Source organism: Pristiophorus japonicus, chromosome 4 (genome assembly GCF_044704955.1).
Source record: "Pristiophorus japonicus isolate sPriJap1 chromosome 4, sPriJap1.hap1, whole genome shotgun sequence".
Lineage (NCBI taxonomy): Eukaryota > Metazoa > Chordata > Chondrichthyes > Pristiophoridae > Pristiophorus > Pristiophorus japonicus.
In genome coordinates this window covers 161,920,856-161,941,547 of record NC_091980.1, presented here as the reverse complement: position 1 = coordinate 161,941,547, position 20,692 = coordinate 161,920,856, and the positions used below count along the sequence as shown (strand labels likewise).

At 46.9% G+C, this 20,692-nt stretch overlaps 1 protein-coding gene across 3 annotated transcripts in view; it reads left to right on the top strand.

Moving 5' to 3' along the window:
• Window positions 1-20,692, top strand: part of LOC139263145 (intelectin-1a-like) — a 96,602-nt gene that overhangs the window by 63,943 nt on the left and 11,967 nt on the right. For 2 of the 3 annotated variants that reach the window (XM_070878760.1, XM_070878761.1), the window contains one exon: window positions 1,441-1,665. The exons of the other annotated variant lie outside the window; for it this stretch is intronic. In XM_070878760.1, the coding sequence (XP_070734861.1) occupies window positions 1,441-1,512 (72 nt within the window). In that variant the 3' untranslated portion in view covers window positions 1,513-1,665. Of the gene's footprint in view, window positions 1-1,440; window positions 1,666-20,692 lie in introns of those variants that run through there. 3 annotated transcript variants of the gene reach the window in all.

Here is a 20,692-nt window from a genome sequence, read left to right as displayed (position 1 = left end):
TTACCCTGTCAAGCCCTGTAAGAATTTTGTATGTTTCAATAAGATCACCTCACATTCTTCTAAACTCTAGAGTATATACGCCTTTCCTACTCAATATCTCCTCATAGGACAATCCCCCCATCCCAGGAATCATTCTGGTGAATCTTCATTGTACTCCCTTACTGACAAGTATATCCTTCCTTAGTAAAGGAGAACAAAACTGTACATGATACTGTACACAGTAATGTAATACTGTTATTGGACACTGCTTTGAAGTTTTTGGTGAAGGGGGTCAGTGGGAGGAGGGGCACCTTCTATCCACCAGGCAGCAGGAAGGTTTCTACACAAGTTTGCCGCCGTGAGTGGGTAGAGGAGGCAGAGCACTTCAGTTCAAGGATTATCGTCCCCCGCCCCAGCCCCCTCCCCCCCACGCCCCCCAGGACATGACTGCAATGCTGGACAAAGTTCAATGATCTCATGTGTATAGCCATGCCAAGGCTCTAATTCATATCTATCATTACTCTATGATTAACCTTGCACTACCTGTTGCCACAGCACTCACTACCCTTCCCTCCTCGATTACCAACAGTCCCCTACAATCACTGAGGCACACTTCACTCTGCTTCCTTCAAGCGCCTATTGCAGTATTCTGCATTAGTTACTATTCTCACTATTAATTCCTTTACCTCATCACACCTCTGCCAACATGCTCATACCAACAACACTATTGTACCCTGACATGCACATCCTCTAAACATTTCCCAACTGCATCCCTGCCCCAGCTCATCTGCTGCTGATACCCTTATCTATGCCTTTTTTACCTCTAGACTTGACTATTGCGATGCTCTCCTGTCCTCCCAACTTTCACCCTCTATAAACATGACCTCATCTAAACGTATCCCAACTCCCACTAAGATCCGTTCACCCGTCACCCCTGTGCTCGCTGACCTATATTGGCTGCAGGTTAAGCAACACCTCAATTTTAAATTTCTCAGCCTTGGTTTAAAATCCCTCCATGGCCTCGACTCTCTCTATCTTTTAAATCTCCTCCAGCCCTCCAACCCTCTGAGATCTCTGCACTCCTACAACTTTGGCATTTTGCGTATCCCTGATTTTAATTGCTCCACCATTGGCGGCTGATCCTTGCAAGGCAAGATCACAGAAAATAAACGAGAGTAGGCAGCCATGGAGGAGTGCCACATTTCATCCATATACAATCCCCACTTGAAGAGCGGATCATGGACAATGTTTTCAAGGGGCATATCAAGAGCATGGCATCCGGCAAGGCTGGAGGACAAGTCCTGCAGGGTTTTCAATCACATTCCCTATCTTCCATTCATGCTTAAATATCACCTTTACGCAGGATAAATCATAGATTGCAGCTCCATTCAGAAGTCTCTCATCTGTCTCTGCTTACCCATGCCATGAAATGCTACCTATTCTCCCTTTCTTATACATCAGGTCCAACAGATTCTCCCAGCCCTCAAGTGGAAACAGAAGAAGAAGAAAGAGATGGCGAAGAAGAAAACATGAAGTGACAAGGTGCCATTTGACCTTCCACTTCCAGATACCAGCTCTGCGATGGGTTCTGCACATTGAGATTGACCCAACATCAAAAGCCCAGGAAGCAGCTCACCAGAGTGGGTATTCCCATCCTAGCTCTGCAAAGATGGAGACATCCAGGGCCCAACATACATTAAATGAATGATGGTCATTCATATGGAACTTCTAAGTGCACTGGGCTTTTTTTACAGTTCGTTCATGTCTGTGTTGCTGGCAAGCCCAGCATTTATTTCCCATCACTAATTGCCCTTGAGAAGGTGGTGGTGAGCCGCATTCCTGAACCGCTGCAGTCCGTGTGGTGAAGGTACTCCCACAGTGCTGTTATGGAGGGTGTTCCAGGACTTTGACCCAACGACGATGAAGGAACGGCAATATGATTTGGACAGGCTCCACTTAGACCGTACTGGGACTAGCATCCTGGTGAATCAAATAACCAGAGCTGTAGAGAGGGTTTTAAACTAATTAGTGGGGGCGAGGATTCAGCTGAGCAAAAATTTAAAAAGTCAAAGAACACTGAGAGGGCAATAGATCAGGATAGCATTGGGGGAAATAAAAACCAGGGCCTGCCAGGAAGGGACAGAATGTATAAACATAAAAATATATCAGAAAGTGGGGTCAAAGCAGGAAAAAACAAAAAAAAAAAGAATTCAAAAGCTCTTTATCTGAATGCACATAGCATTCATAACAAAATAGATGAGGCGACAGCACAATAGATGCAAATGGGTATGATCTGATAGCCATTACAGAGACGTGGTTGCAAGGTGACCAGGACTGGGAACTAAATATTCAGGGGTATTTGACAATTTGGAAGGACAGACTGAAAGGAAAAGGAGGTGGGGTAGCTCTGATATTAAAGGCCAGGAGTTCAGGCAGTCGGAGCAGCTAGCTAGTGCAGGGACAAGAGTAAACAAAGAAATAATAAGAAAGCGATGTGTGACATCACAGCCAAGTGAATAAGTGATTGGCTGTTGGGTTGGTGAGTAATCTTTTTTGTTTTCTTTTCCTTTTCTTATCAGTAGGTAACCATTGGCATTGTTGCTAAATTAAGTTAATTTAAGGGTTAAGTCATGGCAGGAGAGCCCAGACCCATGTCATGCTCCTCCTGTGCTATGTGTGAAGTCGGGGACGCTTCCAGCTGAGGAAGTCGTGAATAGCACTTTTAGTTAGTTGGTCACACCGCAGGTAAAGGTTACACAGGCAGATAGGGAATGGGCGACCATCAGGCAGAGCAGTTGAAGGAAGGTAGTGCAGGGGTCCCCTGCGGTCATCTCCCTCCAAAACAGGTATACGATTTTGAGTACTGTTGGGTGAGGTGACTCATCAGGGGAAGGCAGAAGCAGCCAAGTTCATGGTACCATGGGTGGCTCGCTGCACAGGAGGGCAGGAAAAAGAGTGGGAGAGCTATAGTGGTAGGGGATTCTATTGTAAGGGGATTAGATAGGTGCTTCTGTGGCCGCAATCGAGACTCCAGGATGGTATGTTGCCTCCCAGGTGCAAGGATCACTTGGAGCAGCTGCAGGACATTCTGGAGGGAGAGGGTGAACAACCAGTTGATGTAGTACATATAGGTACCAATGATATAGGTAAAAATGGGATGAGGTCCTACAAGCTGAATTTAGGGAGCTAGGAGTTAAATTAAAAAGTCGGACCTCAAAGGTAGTAATCTTAGGATTGCTACCAATGCCACGTGCTAGTCAGAGTATAAATAGCAGGATAGTTAAGATGAATACGTGGCTTGAGGAATTGTGCAAGAGGGAGGGATTCAAATTCCTGGGACATTGGAACCGGTTCTGGGGGAGGTAGGACCAGTACAAACCGGACGGTCTGCATCTGGGCAGGACCGGAACCAATATCTGAGGGGAAGTGTTTGCTAGTGCTGTTGGGGAGGGTTTAAACTAATATGGCAAGGGGATGGCAATCTTTGCAGGGAGACAGATAGAAGTAAAATGGGGACAGAAGCAAAAGGTAGAAAGATGAGGAAAAGTGGAGGGTAGAGAAATCAAAGGCAAAAATCAAAAAGGGCCACATTACAACATAATTCTAAAAGGACAAAGAGTGTCTCAATGTGAGGAGAATTTGTAATAAGGTGGATGAATTAACTGTGCAGATAACTGTTTAATGGATATGATGTAATTGGGATTACAGAAACATGGCTCCAGGGTGACCAAGGCTGGGAACTCAACATCCAGGTGTATTCAATATTCAGGAAGGATAGACAGAAAGGAAAAGGAGGTGGGGTAGCATTGCTGGTTAAAGAGAAGATTAACCCAATAGTAAGGAAGGACATTAGCTTGGATGATGTGGAATCTGTATGGGTAGAGCTGCAGAACACCAAAGGGCAGAAAACACTAGTGGGATTTGTGTACAGACCACCAAACATTAGTAGTGAGGTTGGGGATGGCATCAAACAGGAAATTAGGGATGCGTGCAATAAAGGTACAGCAGTTATCATGGGTGACTTTAATCTGCGTATAGATTGGGCTAGCCAAACTGGTAGCATTACGGTGTAGGAGGATTTCCTAGAGTGTATAAGGGATGGTTTTCTAGACCAATACGTCGAGGAACCAACTAGAGAGCTGGCCACCCTAGACTGAGTGTTGTGTAACGAGAGAGGATTAATTAGTAATCTTGTTCTGCGAGGCCCCTTGGGGAAGAGTGACCATAATATGGTAGCATTCTTCATTAAGATGGAGAGTGGCACAGTTAATTCAGAGACTCGAGTTCTGAACTTAAAGAAAGGTAACTTCAATGGTATGAGACGTGAATTGGCTAGGATAGACTGGCGAATGATACTTTAAGGGTTGATGGTGGATAGGCAATGGCAGACATTTAACGATCACATGGATGAACTTCAACAATTGCACATGCCTGTCTGGCGTAAAAATAAAACGGGGAAGGTGGCTCAGCCATGGCTAACAAGGGAAATTAGGGATAGTGTTAAATCCAGGGAAGAGGCATATAAATTGGCCAGAAAAAGCAGCAAACCTGAGGACTGGGAGAAATTTAGAATTCAGCAGAGGAGGACAAAGGGTTCAATTAGGAGGGGAAAAATAGAGTATGAGAATAAGCTTGCAGGAACATAAAAACTGACTGCAAAAGCTTTTCTATATATGTGAAGAGAAAAAGATTAGTGAAGACAAATGTAGGTCCCTTGCAGTCAGAATCAGGTGAATTTATAATGGAGAACAAAGAAATAGCAGACCAATTGGTTCTGTCTTCATTTAGGAAGACACAAATAACCTTCTGGAAATACTAGGAGACCGAGGGTCTAGCAAGAAGGAGGAACTGAAGGAAATTCCTATGAGTCAGGAAATTGTGTGAGGGAAATTGATGGGACTGAAGGTCGACAAATCCCCAGTACCTGATAGTCTGCATTCCAGATTACTTAAGGAAATGGCCCTAGATATAGTGGATGCATTGGTGCTCATTTTCCAACATTCTATAGACTCTGGATCAGTTCCTACGGATTGGAGGGTAGCTAATGTAAAACCACTTTTTAAAAAAGGAGGGAGAGAGACAACAGGGAATTATAGACCAGTTAGCCTGACATCGGTAGTGGGGAAAATGTTGGAATCAATTATTAAAGATGTAATAGTAGCGCTTTTGGAAAGCAGTGACAGGATCTCTCCAAGTCAGCATGGATTTGTGAAAGGGAAATCATGCTTGACAAATCTTCTAGAATTTTTTGAGGGTGTAACTAGTGGAGTGGACAAGGAAGAACCAGTGGTTGTGGTGTATTTTGACTTTCAAAAGACTTTTGACAAGGTCCCACACAAGAGATTAGTGTGCAGAATTAAAGCACATGGTATTGGGGGTAATGTGTTGGTGTGGATAGAGAACTGGTTGGCAGACAGGAAGCAAAGAGTCCTTTTCAGAATTGTTCCTTTTCAGAATGGCAGGCAGAGTCTAGTGGGGTACTGCAAGGTTCAGTGCTGGGACACCAGCTATTTACAATATACATTAATGATTTAGATGAAGGAATTGAATGTAATATCTCCAAGTTTGCAGATGACACTGAGCTGGGTGGCAGTGTAAGCTGTGAGGATGCAGAGTGACTTGAACAGGTTAGGTGAATGGGCAAATGCATGGCAGATGCAGTATAATGCAGATAAATGAGGTTATCCACTTTGGTGGCAAAAACAGGAAGGCGGAATATTATCTGAATGGTGACAGATTAGGAAAAGGAGAGGTGCAATGAGACCTGGGTGTCATGGTACATCAGACATTGAAAGTTGGCATGCAGGTACAGCAGGCAGTGAGGAACGCAAATACATGTTGGCCTTCATAGTGAGAGGATTTCAGTATAGGAGCAGGGAGGTCTTACAGTTGTACAGGGCCTTGGTGAGGCCACACCTTGAATACTGTGCACAGTTTTGGTCTCCTAATCTGAGGAAGGACATTCTTGCTATTGAGGGAGTGCAGCGAAGGTTAACCAGATTCCCGGGATGGCAGGACTGACATATGAAGAAAGACTGGTTCAACTAGGCTTAATTCACTGGAATTTAGAAGAATGAGAGGGGATCTCATAGAAACATATAAAATTCTGACGGAATTGGACAGGTTAGATGTGGGAAGAATGTTCCCGTTGATGGGGAAGTCCAGAACCAGGGTTCACAGTCTAAGGATAAGGACTAAGCCATTTAGGACCGAGATGAGGAGAAACTTCTTCACTGAGAATTGAGAATCTGTGGAATTCTCTACCACAGAAAGTTGTTGAGGCCAGTTCGTTAGATATATTGAAAAGGAAGTTAAGCTCTTATGGCTAAAGGGATCAAGGGATATGGAGAGAAAGCAGAAGTGGGGTACTTAAGTTGCAAAAATGTTCAGCCATGATCATATTGAATGGTGGTGCAGGCTCAAAGTGTTGAATGGCCTCCTGCTGCCCCTATTTTCTATGTTTCTATGTTGCTATGTGATCAGTGCATTAGTGAGAAACGATATTGGGTCCGGATGTTGAATCAGTTTGGGTGGAGATAAGGAATAATAAGGGGATAAAGTCACTGGTCGGCATAGTCTATAGGTCCCCTAACATTAGCTACTGTTTGACGGACTATAAATCAAGAAATAATGGAGGCTCTTAAAAAAGGAACAGCAATATTCATGGGCAATTTTAACCTTCATATTGATTGGACAAAACAAATTGGCCAGGGCAGCGTTGAGGAAGAGTTCTCGGGATAATTTCCTTGAACAATACATTGTGGAACCAACCAGGGAGCAGGCTATCTTAGATCTGGTATTGTGTCATGAGACAGGATTAATAAATTATCTCATAGTAAAGGATCCTCGGGGAATGAGTGACCATAATATGGTTAAATGTCAAATTCAGTTGGAGGGTGAGAAAGTTGGATCTCAAACCAGTGTCCTAAGCTTAAATAAAGGAGATTGCAAAGGTATGAGGGCAGAGTTGGCTAAAGTGGACTGGGAAAATAGATTAAAGTAAGGGACGGTTGATGAGCAGTGGCAGACATTGAAGGAGATATTTCAGAACTTGCAACAAACATATATCCCAATAAGGAAAGATTGTAAAAGAAGGGATAACCATCCATGGCTAACAAAGGAAATAAGGGATGGGATCAAATTGAAAGCAAGGGCATACAATGTGGCGAAGACTAATGGGAGGCCAGAGGATTGGGAAACTTTTAAAAGCTAGCAAAGAACGACTAAGAAAATGATAAAACAAGGGAAGGTCGACTATGAGAGTAAACGAGATCCAACTTTCTCACCCCCTCATCTGAATTGGATATTCAACCATATTATGGTCACTCATTCCTCGATATTCCTTTGCAATGAGATCATTTATTAATCCTGTCTCATGACAAAGTACCAGAGCTAAGATAGCCTGCTCCCTGGTTGGTTCCACAATGAACTGTTCAAGGAAACTATCCCGGAAACACTATGAACTCTTCCTCAACGCTGCCCTGGCCAATTTCTTTTGTCCAATCAATATGAAGGTTAAAATTGCCCATGATTTTTGCCGTTCCTTTTTTGCAATATAAAAACAGATAGTAAGAATTTCTACATGTACATAAAAAGGAAAAAAGTGACTAAAGTAAATGTTGGTCCCCCAGTGGATGAGACTGGGGAATTAATAATGGAGAACAGGGAAATGGCAGAGATGTTGAACAAATATTTTGTATCTGTCTTCACAGTACAAGACACTAAAAAAATCCCAATAGTGGATGATCAAGGGGCTATTGGGAGGGAGGAACAATCACTATGACTAATGAAGTAGTACTCAGTAAAATAGTGGGACTAAAGATGGACAAGTCCCCTGGACCTGATGGCCTGCATCCTAGGGTCTTAAAAGAAGTGGCTGCAGAGATAGTGGATGTATTGATTGTAATCTCCCAAAAGTCCCTGGTTTCTGGGGAGGTCCCTGCAGATTGGAAAGCTGCAAATGTAACATCCCTATTTAAAAAATGAGGCAGAGAGAAAGCAGCAAACTATAGACCAGTTAGCCTATCATCTGTGGTTGGGAAAATGCTGGAGTCCGTTATTAAGGAAGCAGTAGTGGGACATTTGGAAAAGCATAATTCAATCAAGCAGAGTCAGCATGGTTTTATGAAAGAGAAATCATGTTTGACAAATTTGCTGGAGTTCTTTGACGATGTAATGAGCAGCGTGGATAAGGGAGAACCAGTGGATGTGGTATATTTGGATTTCCAGAAGGCATTTGATAAGGTGCCACATAAAAGGTTACTGCACAAGATAAAAGTTCACGGGGTTGGGTGTAATATATTAGCATTGATGGAGGATTGGCTAACTAACAGAAAACAGAGAGTCGGGATAAAAAGGTCATTTTCCGATCAGCAGTGACTAGTGGGGTGCTGCAGGGACCACTGCTGAGGCCTCAACTATTTACAATCTATATTAATGACTGGGTGAAGGAACCAAGTGTAATGTAGCCAAATTTGCTGATGATACAAAGATGAGTGGGAAAGCAAATTGTAAGGGGGGACACAAAAAATCTGTAAAGGCAAAGTGAGTGGGCAAAAATTTGGCAGATAGTGTATAATGTGGGAAAATGTGAGGTTATTCTCTTTGGCAGAAAAAATAGAAAAGCAAATTACAATTTAAATGGAGAAAAGTTGCAAAGTGCTGCAGTATAGAGGGACCTGCGGGTCCTTGTGCATGAAACACAAAAAGTTAGTATGCAGTTAATCAGGAAGGCAAGTGGAATGCTAGCCTCTATTGTAAGGGGGATAGAGTATAAAAGCGGAGAAGTCCTGCTACAACAAGGTATTGGTAAGGCCACACCGAGAGCACTGCGTACAGTTTTGGTCTTGTATTTAAGGAAGGATATACTTGCATTGGAGGCTGTTCAGAGAAATTTCACTGGATTGATTCCGGAGATAAGGCGGTTGACTTATGAAGATAGATTGAGTCGGTTGGACTTATACACAGTGGAGTTCAGAAGAATGAGAGGTGATCTTATTGAAACGTATACGATAATGAGGGGGCTGGACAAGGTGGATGCAGAAAGGATATTTCCACTCATAAGGGAAACTAAAACTAGGGGACATAGTCTCAGAATACGAGGCTGCCCATTTAAAACTGAGATGAGGAAGAATTTCTTCTCTCAGAAGGTTGTAATTATATGGTATTCTCTGCCCCAGAGTCGTTGGATATATTTCTGGGTCATTGAATATATTTAAGGCGGAGATAGATATATTTTTGGGCGATAAGGGAAAAAAGGGTTTTGGGGAGAGGACAGGTAAATGGAACTGAGTTCATGATCAGATCAGCCATGATCTTATTGAATGGCGGAGCAGGCTCGATGGGCCAAATGGCCTAATCCTGCTCCTATTTCTTATGTTCTTATATTCTTATGTTCTAATCAGGATGATGTATGGTTTGGAGGGGAACTTGCAGGTGGTGGTGTTCCCATGCACCTGTAGCCCTTGTCCTCAGGAGCTGCCTGTCTTTTACAAGGAACTCACCAGGGTCTGGAACAAAGTCTCCACCAAGCGCAGCTCTCCACCGGCTGGAGTGGCAGCTGTCCTGCAGGAGCCGCTGCTCGGGAATCCGTACCTCCACGACCGAGGTTTTAGGTGGCAGTCGGACGAGAGGGCTGTGGCTGGTGAGGTGACCAGGGTCAGGGACCTGCTCGATGGTGGAGGAGTGGGCTGGATGGCGCCAGACACGCTGGCGTGGCGCCTAAATTCGGCCGACGTCCGCCACGCGGCCGATGCCATCGAGTCGCTAAAAACAGCTCTGGGCCCTGAATCCGTTAGGTGCATCAAGGAGGCTCAAGCACGTGGGGAGATCCCGTCCGAACTGACCCCCGTCCGGACGGAATTCCTCATCGGCGGCAAACCCCGGAACCTCCCTCGGGGGCCGGCGCCTCACAACTTGAGCCACCTCGGGGAAATCCCCTCCGTGCCTTTCAGTTCCACGGGGAGGGGTTTCATGTACGGGCTGCTCCTGCACACTCTCAACCTTGCCATCGCCTGCCGTCCGGACAGCATCTTGCCGTCCGGAGGAGGCGGGGGTCCCCGATGGAGGGCACTCTACGCGGGAGTCCTCCCACTATTTATCGGGGACTTGGCCTGGAGGGTGGTGCACGGACCTGTCCCATGCAACAAATTTTTAAGCAGGTTCACGGACTCCCAGGATGCCTGCAATTTCTGCGATCTGGAAGAGTCCGTGTTCCACGTTTTTATTGAATGCACGAGGTTGCAGCCCCTGTTTTATTATTTAAAGGGGCTGCTCCTCAAATTCTGGTTGCACTTCAGTCCCACACTCCTGATCTTTGGGCACCCTGTGCAGAGGGGAGCGGGTAGGTCCAAGGGCCTCCTCGTAGGACTGCTCCTGGGCACGGCCAAGGGTGCCATCAGCTGGTCCAGGCAGCTGGAGGTCGAGGGGGTCGTTCAACCTGACTGCCTGCCTCTCTTCCGCGTGTACATCTGCGCCAGGGTGTCTCTGGAGATGGAGCACGCGGTATCCTTCCGCAAGAGGTGGGCGCCGGAGGGACTGGAGTGCATCGTTACCCCCGGCAACCAAATTTGAATTTGAATTTATATGTTTTAAAGTTTAATTTGTTTTATTTGCCAGTTTTAGTGTCCCCCTCCCCTTTTATAGGGGGCACTTGGAAAAAAAATATGATTTTACTGCCCCCCAAAAAAATAAAAAATACAAAAAAAAATGGCCTTGAAAATGTTTGGTGTGTCCCCAAAACCGGGGGCACAATTTAATGTTTAGTTTCCTCCCAAAAGAGTTGTAGCCCTTGTCCTTCGAGGTGGTAGAGGTCGCGGGTTTGGGAAATGCTGTGACACTTTTTAAAAAAGGAGGGAGAGAGAAAACAGGGAATTATAGACCGGTTAGCCTGGCATCGGTGGTGGGGAAAATGTTGGAATCAATTATTAAAGATGAAAAAGCAGTGCATTTGGAAAGCAGTGACAGGATCGATCCAAGTCAGCATGGATTTATGAAAGGGAAATCATGCTTGACAAATCTCCTAGAATTTTTTGAGGATGTAACTAGTAGAGTGGACAAGGTGGAACCAGTGAATGTGATGTATTTGGACTTTCAAAAGGTTTTTGACAAGGTCCCACACAAGAGTTTAGCATGCAAAATTAAAGCACATGGTATTGGAGGTAATGTGTTGGCGTGGATAGAGAACTGGTTGGCAGACATGAAGCAGAGAGTTGGAATAAATGGGTCCTTTTCAGAATGGCAGGCAGTGACCAGTGGAGTACTGCAGGGTTCAGTGCTGGGACCCCAGCTATTTACACTATACATCAATGATTTAGATGAAGGAATTGAATGTAATATCTCCAAGTTTGCAGATGACACTAAGCTGGGTGGCGGTGTGAGCTGTGAGGAGGATGATAAGAGGCTGCAGGGTGACATGGACAGGTTCGGTGAGTGGGCAAATGCATGGCAGATGCAGTATAATGTGGATAAATGTGAGGTTATCCACTTTGGTGGCAAAAACAGGAAGACAGAATATTATCTGAATGGTGACAGATTAGGAAAAGGGGAGGTGCAATGAGACCTGGGTGTCATGGTACATCAGTCTTTGAAGTTTGGCATGCAGGTACAGCAGGCGGTGAAGGCGGCAAATGTCATGTTGGCCTTCATAGCTAGCGGATTTGAGTATAGGAGCAGGGAGTTCTTACTGCAGTTGTACAGAGCCTTGGTGAGGCCAGATCTGGAATATTGTGTTCAGTTTTGGTCTCCTAATCTGAGGAAGGACGTTCTTGCTATTGAGGGAGTGCAGCGAAGCTTCACCAGATAGATTCCCCGGATGGCAGGACTGACATATGAGGAGAGACTGGATCAACTGGGCTTGTATCCGCTGGAGTTTAGAAGAATGAGAGGTATCTCATAGAAACATGTAAAATTCTGACGGGATTGGACAGGTTACAGGCAGGAAGAATGTTCCCATTGCTGGGGAGTTCCAGAACCAGGGGTCACAGTCTAAGAATAAGGGGTAAAGCATTTAGGACCAAGATGAGGAGAAACTTTTTCACTCAGAGAATGATTAACCTGTGGAATACTCTACTGCAGAAAGTTGTTGAAGCCAGTTCGTTAGATATTCAAAAGGGAGTTAGATATGGCCCTTATGGCCAAAGGGATCAAGGGAAAGGAGAGAAAGCAGGAAAGGGGTTCTGATGTTGAATGATCAGCCATGATCTTATTGAATGGTGGTGCAGGCTCGAAGGGCCGAATGGCCTGCTCCTGCACCTAATTTCTGTTTCTATGACAGAAGCCTTTGCGAGTTGCTGCAGTGCATCTTGTAGATTGGACACACTGCAGCCACAGTACGTCGGTGCTGGAAGGAGTGAATGTTTAAGGTGTTGGATGGGGTGGCAATCAAGCAGGCTGCTTTTACCTGGATGGTGTTGAGCTTCTTGAGTGTTGTTGGATCTGCACTCATTGAGGCAAGTGGAACGAATTCCATCACACTCCTAATTTATGACTTGTAGATCGTGGAAAGCTTTGGGGAGTCAGGAGGTGAGACACTTGGCAGTGTACCCACAGTATTTATTTTGCTGGTCCAGTTAAGTTTCTGGTCAGTGATGACCCCGCAGGATATGGTTGGTGGGGGTTTCGGTGATGGTAATGCCATTGAATATTAAGGGCGGTGGTTCGACTATGTCTTGTTGGCGATGATCATTGCCTGGCACTTGTCTGCCGTGAATGTTATTTGCCACTTAACAGCCCAAGCCTGAATGTCATCCAGTTTTTGCTCCATGCAGGCATGGACTGCTTTATTAACTGAGGAGTTGCGAATTGAATTGAACACTGAGTTAGTTAATATCCCCACTTCCGACCTTATGATGGAGGGAAGGTCATTGATGAAGTAGCTGAAGATGAGTGGGCCTAAGACACTGCCCTCAGCAACTCCTGCAGCAATGTCCTGGGGCTGTGATGATAGACCTTCAACAACCAGAACCATCTTCCTTTGTGCTCATGGAGAATTTTCCCCCCGATTCCGATTGACTTCAGTTGTACTCGGGCTCCTTGATGCCACACTTGGTTAAATGCTGCCTTGATGTCAAGGGCAGTCACTCTCATCTCACCTCGAGAATTCAGCTCTTTTGTCCAAGGCTGTGATGAGGTTTGGAGCCGAATGGTCCTGGCGGAGCTCAAACTGAACATTGCTGAGTAGGTTATTGGTGAGTAGATGCTGCTTGATAGCACTGTCGATGACACATTACATCACTTTGTTGACTATTGAGAGTAGACTGATGGGCAGTAATTGGCTGGATTGCATTTGTGCTGCTTTTTGTGGACAGGACAAACCTGGCAATTATACACATTGTTGGGTCGATGCCAGTGGTTGTAGCTGTACTGGAACAGCTTGGCTAGAGGCACGGCTAATTCTTGAGCACAAGTCTTTGCGCTATAATTTGCATTGCATCTTCGTCCAGTTTCTCGGCGGTATTGGTCGGTTTGGGTGAAAACTGATTCAGCAAAAATTTCCATGAAGTGTTCTGCTGCCATTTTCGAAATACCACTGGACCGGAGCGGACTGTCCAAATACTGCTATCGCCCGAGTTTTGACTCAGCGGTGACCCATAGGTAAAAAGAAAAAAAATGCCCACAAGAAACAGCAAGAGCTGGGCGGTAGGTAAGTAGCCTTGCAAAAAAAGGTAAGTTAATGGGTTTTTTATAATTATTTTAAAATTATTTTACAGTGATTAAGCTGAAAAGGGTCCTGAGAATGTTTTCTGATTTTTTATTTTATGTTTTTGAAAAAATATTTTACGTGTTTCTCACATCCCCCCCCCCTCCTCAGCCGCCCCCTCCCCAAGGCCCCCCACCCTCTACCACCCCCCAAGCTTAACCCGCAGCCTCAGTCTAAATTTTAGTAATTACCGCCCATTTTGGTTAAGAACCGCTCAATCGGCCCCGGGTCGCGTTTTCCGCCGAGAATAGAGGTGTAAGGTTCATTTTTTTTTCGCCGGGCAGAATGTTTTCCTTTTTTTTGTGGGATTTTTTTCTCACGGTAATTTAAAATCTTTGCGGTATTTTGGGCAGCAATATGCAGCTAGCAGATTTTTTTGAAATTCTCGCCCTTCAGCACAACAGTTGGGATGTTGTCAGGGCCCATAGCTTTTTCTGTATCCACTGCGTTCAACTGTTTCTTAGGAACACATGGAGTGATTTGAATTGGCTGAAGACTGGCTTCTGTGAGGGTTAGGACCTCAGGAGGAGGCCAATATGGATCATTCACTCAGCCTAACCCTAACCCTAACTTCTGGCTGGAGACGGCTGCGAACCTATCAGCCATGTCTTTTGCACTAAAGTGCTGGGCTCTGCGATCATTGAGGACAGGGATATTCATTGGAGCTTTCCTCTCCCGTAATGTTGTGTATCTGTAAAGCATGCATTCCCATGTTCCGCCACCAGGGAGCTCATCCCCTGAAGTCCCAAAGGATCCCAGCATCCCTTGGGAGCACTGTATATAAGTCGGCCCCTATGGCCTGTTCCTCACTCTGGAGTGTCTTGATAAAGACTGAGGTCACTGTTACTTTAACCTCCCTGTGTGCAGCCTGATCTTAGTTCGGAACACAATAACTGGCGACGAGAATACGAATCCAATGCAAAGATGCAGCAAACTGTGGGCATCCTGGAGAAGTTCTAGGAGGGTGAGGAATGGGAAGCCCATGTCGAATGGCTAGACCAGTACTTTGTAGCCAACGAGCTGGATGGAGAAGGAAGTGCTGCAAAAAGGAGAGCGGTCCTCCTCACAGTCTACGGGGCACTGACCTACAGCCTCATGAAGAATCTTCTGGCTCCGGTGAAACCCACAGATAAGTCGTATGAGGAGCTGTGTACACTGATTCGGGAGCATCTTAACCCGAGGGAGAGCGTGCTGATGGCGAGGTATCGGTTCTACATGTGCCAGCGATCTGAAGGTCAGGAAGTGGCGAGCTATGTCGCCGAGCTAAAGCGACTTACAGGACACTGTGAGTTTGATGGCTACCTGGAGCAAATGCTCAGAGACTTTTTTATACTGGGCATTGGCCACGAGACCATTCTACGAAAACATTTGATTGTAGAGACACCAACTCTCAGTAAGACCATTGCGATAGCACTGGCGTTTATATCCACCAGTGATAACATCAAACAAATCTCTCAGCACACAAGTGCCAGCAATGTTCATAAATTAACTGGAACTGTGTTTGCGAGCAGAAATGCACAGGGCAGAACCCATGAGTCTGCAACTTCCAGCAGGCCTCAGGTGACCCAGGTGACACACAGTTCCCAACAGAAGGATGAATGCAAGGCAATTCACACCTTGTTGGCTTCCATTCAGCCTATTCATGCAGCTTCAAAGGTATGTTTGCAAGAGCTGTGGAACAATGAGGCACCTCCAACGAGCTTGCAAATGAGCTGCAAGCTCTGAAAAACCTGCTAACCACCAGGTGGCAGAGGAAGATTGGTCCATGGTGGACCAAAGCAATTTCAAGCCTCAGAGAGAGGAGGCAGATGCTGAAGTACACGGGGTGCACACATTTTCAATGAAATGTCTACCTATAATGCTAAACGTAAAATTGAATGGCTTACCCATAGCCATGGAACTGGACACTGGCACTAGCCAATCCATCATGAGTAAAAAGATGTTTGAGAGACTGTGGTGCAACAAGGCATTCAGACCAGCACTGAGCCCCATCCACACGAAACTGAGAATGTACACCAAACAGCTCATCACTGTCCTGGGCAGCGCCATGGTCAAGGTCACCTACGAGGGCATGGTGCATGAACTGCCACTCTGGATTGTCCTGGGCGATGGCCCCACACTGCTTGGAAAGAGCTGGCTGGGCAAAATCCGCTGGAACTGGGATGACATCCAAATGCTATCACATGTCGATGAGGCCTAATGTACCCAGGTTCTTAAAAAATTTCCTCCCCTCTTTGAGCCAGGCATTGGAAATTTTTCTGGGGTGATGATGCGGTTCCACTTGGTCTCAGAGGCACGACCCATTCACCACAAGGCGCGAGCGATACCTCACATGATGAGGAGAGAGTGGAAATCGAGCTGGACAGGCTGCAAGGCAAGGGCATCATCTCCCCAGTGGAATTCAGCGAGTGGACCAGTACTCAAAAGTGATGGCACGGTCAGGATTTGCGGTGATTATCAAGTAACTACTAATCGTTTCTCGCTACAGGACCAATACCCGGTACCTAAGGCAGATGACCTATTTGCGACGATGGCAGAAGGCAAGACATTCACCAAGCTCGACCTGACTTCGGCCTACATGACGCAGGAGCTGGAGGATTCTTCGAAGGGCCTCGCGTGCATCAATACGCATAAGGGAATGTTCATCTACAACAGATGCCCGTTTGGAATTCGGTCGGCTGCAGCGATCTTCCAGTGAAACATGGAGAGCTTACTCAAGTTGGTACCACACACAGTGGTCTTTCAGGACAACATATTGGTCATGGGTCGGGACACCGCCGAGCACCTACAAAACCTGGAGGAAGTCCTCCAGCGACTGGATCATGCAGGGCTATGGTTGAAGAGGTTGAAATGCGTCTTCGTGGAGTTTTGGGGAGAAAGATCGCGGTGGATGGCATTCGGCCCACAGGCGCCAAGACGGAGGCTATCAGGAATGCGCCGAGGCCACAGACCGTCACTGAGTTGCGGTTGTTCCTGGGATTCCTCAACTATTTTGGTAACTTCCTACTGGGGTTAAGCACCCTCTTAGAGCCCCTACATGTGTTCTTGCGCAAAAGTGAGAACTGGGTATGGGGAAAAAAACAAGTAATTGCTTTTGGGAAAGCCAGAAACATTTTATGCTCCAACAAGCTGCTTGCATTGTATAACCCATGTAAAAGACTTGTGCTAGCATGTGACGCATCGTCGTACGGAGTCGGGTGTGTATTACAACAAGCTAACGTTGCGGGTAAGTTGCAACCTGTCACCTATGCTTCCAGGAGCTTGTCGAAGGCCGAGAGGGCCTACAGCATGATTGAAAAAGAGGCATTAGCGTGTGTGTACGGGGTAAAGAAAACGCATCAATACCTGTTTAGCCTCAAATTTGAGCTGGAAACCGATCACAAGCCCCTCACATTCCTGTTTGCTGAAAACAAGGGGATAAATACTAATGCCTCAGCCTGCATACAAAGGTGGGCACTCGCACTATCAGCGTATAACTATACCATCCGCCACAGGCCAGGCACCGAGAACTGTGCGGATGCTCTCAGTCGGCTACCATTGCCCACCACGGGGGTGGAAATGGTGCAGGCTGCAAACTTGTTGAAGGTGGCGCAGCCCGCAGACTTGTTGATGGTCATGGAAGTATTTCAAAATGATAAATCTCCTGTCACGGCCAGCCAGATTAGGACTTGGACAAGCCAAGATCCTCTACTGTCCTTAGTAAAAAACTGTGTACTGTATGGGAGCTGGGCCAGCATCCCCGTTGAAATGCAAGAGCCAATATAGCCATTCCAGTGGCGAAAGGACGAGCTGTCCATTCAGGCAGACTGCCTATTGTGGGGTAACCACGTAGTGCTACCAACACAGGGCAGGGAGACGTTCATCTCAGATCTCCACAGCACACACCCGGGTATAGTAATGATAAAAGCGATAGCCAGATCCAACGTGTGGTGGCTCTGTATCGACTCTGACTTAGAGTCCTGTGTACGGCAATGCAGCGTATGTGCTCAGTTGAGAAACGTGCCCAGAGAGGCACCACTAAGTTTGTGGTCCTGGCCCTCCAGACCATGGTCGAAGATCCATGTTGACTTTGCGGGCCCGTTTCTCGGTAAAATATTCCTGGTGGTGGTGGATGCTTTTTCAAAATGGATTGAATGTGAAATAATGTCAGGAAGCACGGCCACCACCACCATTGAAAGCCTGAGGGCCATGTTTGCCACCCACGGCCTGCCTGACATACTGGTCAGTGACAACAGACCATGTTTCACCAGTGCCGAATTAAAAAAATTCATGACTCGCAATGGGATCAAACATGTCACCTCGGCCCCGTTTAAACCAGCCTCCAATAGGCAGGCAGAGCGGGCAGCACAAACCATCAAACAGAGCCTTAAACGAGTCACAGAAGACTCACTCCAAACGCGCAGTACTGCTCAGCTAATGCACAAGACCCCACTCGCTCACGGGGGTGCCCCCGGCTGAGCTACTCATGAAAAGGACACTTAAAACCAGACTCTCGCTGGTTCACCCCAAACTGCATGATCAGGTAGAGAGCTGGCGGCGGCAATAAAATGTAAACGATGGTCGCGCCACTGTGTCACGGGAAATTGATCTGAATGACCCTGTGTATGTGCTAAACTATGGACATAGTCCCAAGTGGATCGCGGGCACAGTGATAGCTAAAAAAGGGAATAGGGTGTTTGTAGTCAAGCTAGACAATGGACAAATTTGCAGAAAGCACCTGGACCAAATGATGCTGTGATTCACAGACTGCCCTGAACAACCCACAGCAGACACCACCGTTTTCGAGCCCACAACACACACCCAAAGGATCAACGACACCATGCCGGACCAGGAAATCAAACCCATCACGCCCAACAGCCCTGCAAGGCCAGGTTCATCTCGGAGCCCAGCGAGGGCACAGCCAACACACCAGAACAGACATTTGTACCGAGGCGGTCCCACCAGGGAAAGAAAGGCTCACGACCGCCTCACCTTGTAAATAGTTTTCACTTTGACTTTGAGGGGGAAGTAATGTTGTGTATCTGTAAAGCACGCACTCCCATGTTCCGCCACCAGGGAGCTAATCCCCTGAAGTCCCAAGGGATCCCAGCATCCCTTGGGAGCACTGTATATAAGCCGGCCCCTAAGGCTCGTTCCTCACTCTTCAGAGTCTTATTAAAGACTGAGGTCGCTGTTACTTTAACCTCCCTTTGTGCAGCCTCATCTGTGTTAGGAACACAATACGTAAGTTGTTTAATTTTCCGCCACCATTCATGACTGGATGTGGCAGGACTACAGAGCTTTGGTCTGATCCATTATTTGTGGGATCGCTTGCCTCTGCCAAAAGCTTCTTCTGTTTAACATGTATGTAGCCCTGTGTTGTAGCTTCACCATGTTGGCAATTCTTTTTTAGGTACATCTGGTGCTGCTCCTGGCATACTCTTCTGCACTCCTCATTGAGCCAGAGTTGGTCCCCTAGTTTGATGGTAATGGTTGAGTGAGGAATATGCCAGGTCATGAGGTTACAGATTGTGGTGGAATACAGTTCTGCTGCTGCTGATGGCCTAAAGTACCTTATGGATGACAAGTTTTGTTCTGCTGGCCAGAGAGCTTGTGCACAATGTCGGAGAGCATGGAGGAGTCCGCTTCCAACTGTATGCTGCCTTTGTGCATGGCAGCGAGTTGATGCAATGCATCATGGCACAAGTAGTAAACTCTCGAAGCACTGTCGGGTGACCCACCATGATGGAGCCTGTGGTGACAGCTCTGACTGCTTTGATGAACCACAGAGAGCTGCTATCTTGGCTCAGGGCTCCAGCTTCTCCTCTAGCTTACAAATCCTGAAGGAAACTGGAGTGGGACTTCAACAGCCTCCCAGAACTGTGTTCTCATATTGAGCAGTGGGAATGCTGAGGCTCAACCTCTTGAGACTGACATTGGCTCCACGGGGAATGCTCCATGAGAGAGTCCTACCTCAGAACAACAGGATGACTGCTCCCCTGCCAGCTGCTTAACCAGTGTTCACGTGGTGCCAGACAGCCTGTTAGGCCAGACCGCCCCAGCTGAAGCCAAGTCCCAGCAGTCTGCAGTTGGGCTTTCAAAATCCAGAGTGCCTCGTGGCTGCTCACCTCGGCCATCTCAAGTGCCCTCAGCGATGTTCAGAAGCCTTGCATCTTCCAAGCTGAAGCCATTGGGGATCCACATCATAGGAGCACTGGAATAGATAAACGAGCACACAAGTCAGTCACTAAGGGGCTGGATTTTTGGGGCGATAAAGTTAGCGGCCGAAAATAGTTTGCGTTTAGTATTTAAGTTTGGGCAGCTGGGCCCTGTGTCTGGAGGCACCGTGCTAATGGAGGCATTGCACACCGGTACAAGGATGGGAAATTCCCGAGCTAAAGGACAGGAGCGCTCCGAGAGAAGTCTGAGGGGAGGAGGGGAGGAGGGGAAAACCTAAACAAAAACACAAAAACATCCCAAGACACTGCCCACGCCACCACAACATAAACCGCTAACAAATATTAAAAGAAAAAACAATCACACTAACCTCAGGAGTCTATTACTCACCTCTTTGCCGACAGGATGGTTGGACCCCCCTGATTTCCCAGGCAGTCATTGTGGGGCGTGCGTCCGGCCGGACGGGTCGGGCAGGAGCTCAAACTCGCGCCGGTGTCGCAACCAAGGCCATTGCTCACCGGCACATATCTTCCGGGTGGTGCTGCTCCCCCGAGTCTCTCCTCCCCAGTCTCTCGCCCTCAGCCTTTCTCTCTCCGCCCCCCGAGCCTCTCTTTCTTTCTCTCCTCCCAGTTTCTCCCCCTCAGTCTCTCTCTTCCCCCCAGTCTTTCTCTCTCTCTCCCCTCAGTCTATCCCTCCCCAGTCTCTCTCCCCCTAGTCTCACCCTCTACCTCCCAGTCTCTCTCACCACCCCGCCCCCCGTGTCTCACCCTCTCCTCCTCTCTCTCTTCCCCTAGTCTCTCCCCCTCAGTCTCTCTCTGTTTCCCCAGTCTCTCTCTCTCCCCCTCAGTCTCTCTCTCG